The 3,888-nt window shown below is 48.5% G+C and overlaps 1 protein-coding gene across 1 annotated transcript; it reads right to left on the bottom strand.

The window, feature by feature from the left end:
• Positions 1-188: 188 nt before the first annotated feature.
• Positions 189-2,391, bottom strand: LOC123164248 (uncharacterized). The gene is made up of 2 exons (XM_044581659.1): positions 1,793-2,391; positions 189-502 (listed from the first exon to the last, which is right to left on the bottom strand). Exons 1-2 carry the CDS (start codon positions 2,031-2,033, stop codon positions 498-500), a joined length of 246 nt encoding a protein of 81 aa, XP_044437594.1. The 5' UTR covers positions 2,034-2,391; the 3' UTR covers positions 189-497.
• Positions 2,392-3,888: the final 1,497 nt, after the last annotated feature.

The raw sequence follows: 3,888 nt of genomic DNA, 5'->3' as shown, positions 1-3,888 counted from the left end.
GGTGGCGTGGGCCTAATGGATGTTGCGCCGGCCTGGTCGCCAAGGTCGTCGCTCCTGCGCAACCGTCTAGCCAGATGCAGGGGATTGACCAGCGAATTGACAGAGTTACTAAAAAAACAATTACACATGACCATAATACCCTTGTTGATTAAATTTAACTTTTTTAGTTAACAAGTTATAATCAACGGTGGAGAATAATTAAGGGAGGAGTTACATCAAATTACAAGATGTAACTCCCCAATCACCGTAAAAGAGCTCACTCAGTTTTTTGTATACAAATTGTAATGGCGGGCCAAATTACACCAACTCCAATCTGGAGTGAAAAGAATACCCAGAAATAACCACCTAGTATGTGAGCTTGTTGCTGTGCTAGTTCTTCCAAACCCGAACTTAAGGCCTCCTTTACTAACCTCATCATTCCTGATCAACTTAACTGTACCCTTTTGTGGAACCTATGGACACCAGATTCTGGATCAACTTGCCATATCGTCCTGTTATCAGTCTGTATACAGCAGCAAAACTATGATCATGAGAAAGCATTTTGGGAGCGGAACAAGGAATTAACATAATATAGAAATATAATGTACCACCAAATTCAAAATTCCATAGTAAGCAAGTGATAACACAGTGTAGCATCTATCGGGGGCAATCAAATGCGTAACAGAACTTGCGACACCGGAAAATTGTGGAGATGGTGAGCACATGGACATCTTTTCATCCTACTCAGTTGCACATTGCCAGCTAAACCACATGATGATTCGGCTCATTCAAAAGTACCCCTCCGTCCCATAATTTAAGACGTTTTTGCAAGCTAACATAGGTTACAAAAACGTCTTATATTGTGGGGCAGAGGGGGTACACTTTAAGCTGGAGACAGATCCCCAAAGCAACTGAAAACAACTGAATGTCTTTCTGATAATTGGCTCACGAGTCCTGACAGGGCGAATATAAAAAAGGTGATACCGCGCTGCAGTTGTGCAGTGAAACAAGATTGCTCTAAGAGCAAGTGCATACCATCCCCTGATAGGCTGATGCAGTAAACTACCAGGGAGGTTTCTGCCACAATAAACTAGATGCATACAGGTGCTATTTCACATATCCTGATTGAAGCATCAAACAGTTTCAGTGGTCATAAGGCATAGGAACCAAGATTGGCGCCTGGATGCCGGAAACAAGGCAATAACACTTGCGTGTTGCAGGGAGGATTGGCACTAGCCTGAGGATATCAGGGTACTATGTGCTAACTAGTATTTTGTGCTACTCCCTGTAATGGGCAGCCAACTACCTAGGGCATTTTCCCCGCAAAAAAAAAAAAAAAAACTACCTAGGGCATTTTCTTTATTTGCAAAGCTTTGCAGGATTATGCTAAACACAACCTGGCAGAAATTGATAAAGTCCTGACATAGGCCTCACATACAAGCAACGGGGGCATTGTCATTTCACTCGTTTATGAATACATTGGTCAAACACAGACCTGCCTACCGCATTGTGCAGTTGTGCTCCGTTCACCTCACGCGCTATCCTGGATAAAATTGGCCATTTGGTGATTGTATTCAGATGGGCACCAAGAGATCTTATGGGTGGAAATACGCTAGGAATACCGCTATCGCAGTACGACTATTCACCGGTTTTAGGCTTCAACGTCGTCTTAACGGGATGGCCTTATCGACGATTGCTCCAGGGGCGCGTGCGGAGGGGCGGAGAGGTGCCCTCATGTACAGCAGGTCCATCGTGACGAAGGTGGGGACTGGATCGGGAGGGAGAAGAGGGGAAGAGTTGGCAGGAACCTTACCGAGGTGAACCGGGGAGGTGGAGGCGGCGGAGAGCCAGAGCACGAGGGCGCAGAGCAGCAGCAACAGCGGGATGAAGTGCACGGCGCGCCCCAGCGCCCGGGTCCGCGCCGCCTCCCGCCGGCCCGCCGCCGACTGCGGGTCGAACGTCGGGAGCGCCGTGCCGTCGCCGTGGTGGCCCGACGAGGACGAGGACGCGTCGCCGCCCTCCGACACGCGCGCCCCGCTCGACGACCGCCGCATCTCTCCCTCGGCCGCGCAGCCGGCGGGATCCTATTCCTGGGACAGCAGGACACGGTGGCTACGGGCGGCCGCCGCGCGGGGGTTGGCTTGACTCGGAGGCGCGCCGCTGTGACGGGGTGTTCTGGTGCCGTGTCGGCGTTGGGCGGGCGGATTCGCACTTCTGCGATGTGGTTGGTAGTGGTTGGAATCGGATTTTGACCAGTTTGGTACGCTTCCCTCCACTACGACACCTCGAGCGTGTTGCTCCACGGCTCCCAGACTGTCAAACATTTCTTTTTTACAGGCCCCAGAGTGTCAACATTTTACCACAATCGTGGCCGACTTCAGAGCATCTACAATAGATGATGTAGATGTAAAAATCATAAAGACCAAAAAAAACTTCAGCAGCTGATAGATGCAAAAACAATTACTCAAGTTTCTCCGGGATGTAAAATAGGGAATCAAATGATGCAAATTCGCAGCATTTGGGTCGCTCGAGCAAAACGCGTGCAGCCCCAACTGTCGCGTGAACATTCCCGCTGCGCGCCCGCTCCTCCATCCAACCACCGCCGCTGGCAATTCCAGCAGGCAAGGTTGCGGCTGCCACTCGTCCATCCTCCCATGAGTTTGCTGCAACCCCGCTGCCCCACCCGCGTCACCCCGGATGGTCGCTCGAGGTCCCGTCGCCGCGTCGATTTAGATCGGCCGCCCGCGTAGAGTTTTAGCCGATTCGGATGTTGGTTGCAGCGTCGGCGCTCATGTCCTGGAGCTCGCAGTCGTCGCCCGGAGTAGGTCTTTTGGCCGCCAGAGCTACCGCGGGGCAGGTGCGCACCCCTCGCAACCCAGGCGAGCGGCCGCTGCTTCGGTCGGCGCTGCCTTACAGGCAGCCCCATACCGACACGAGTCAACGAGGTGGAGGAGAAGCCTCTGTGGCCGGCGTGGCTATCATCTTCTAATATTGATGATGATTTGTTTGTGATGATTTAGGATTTATTTGTGGTGATTTGAGATGATTTTGATGTTATTTGGTGCAAATATGTATGAAATTTTGAAGCAGTTGTTATGTGGTTGTCCTATTTTACATCATCTATTGGAGCACTAGTGCCCTATTTTACATCATCTGTCGGAGTTGAAGGTTTTTGGTGATGTAAAAAACACCTTTTGGTGATGTACATATTACTCAAAGCACAATTTAATGTGTATATTTTACATCATCTATTGGAGATGCTCTAATAGGAGCATATATTTTTGACTTTTTTTAGATGCGACACCTAATAGCATTTTTATATTAAAAAACACCTACAACTAATGTTCATTAGTTAAACAGCAGCAAGTATGACGAAAACAATGTAGCAAGAAATTCTCATAACCACACTCCTCATTTGTCCGCCCTCACAACCACACTCCTCATATTTAAACCCTCATATTCATGCAAAGTCATGTACGTCCATCATATAGCAACAATTCATCACAAAATTCAACAATTCGACAAAGCAAAAATAAACCACACTTGCAAAAACTAGCATTCATACATAGATATGTGATACACGAATGAATCAAACGAGTTTTTTTGTTGCGCTCGTTGATGCCCTTCTTCTCCATTTCGAGCCACTTCTTGGTTTTCTCATCCAAGAGGCTAACGTCTTGCATCATGATCCTAGAATCTTTCATGTCCCTCACAAGGCCGAGCTCCTCTCTCGAGGTCAATTTTGTACATTTCGTGGAGTTTTCAACCTCCCATTTTGCAATTTTTTCTCGCTTCTCCATGTTTATCTTCTCCATCTCGATGCTCAACTTCTCTTTCACCCTCTTCCGGTCGAACTCCATCCTCACCGACGGTTCCTTTTTTGCGCATAGGTCGTTGGTAGCGCCCTAC

This window comes from Triticum aestivum, chromosome 7D (assembly GCF_018294505.1).
Source record: "Triticum aestivum cultivar Chinese Spring chromosome 7D, IWGSC CS RefSeq v2.1, whole genome shotgun sequence".
NCBI lineage: Eukaryota > Viridiplantae > Streptophyta > Magnoliopsida > Poales > Poaceae > Triticum > Triticum aestivum.
Note: the sequence above shows the minus strand (reverse complement) of the source record. Positions and strands in the feature narration are given on the sequence as shown.

What these genes read in the sequence shown, in the direction of transcription:
- LOC123164248 (XM_044581659.1), bottom strand. Translation starts at nt 2,033, where the DNA reads ATGCGGCGGTCGTCGAGCGGGGCGCGCGTGTCGGAGGGCGGCGACGCG.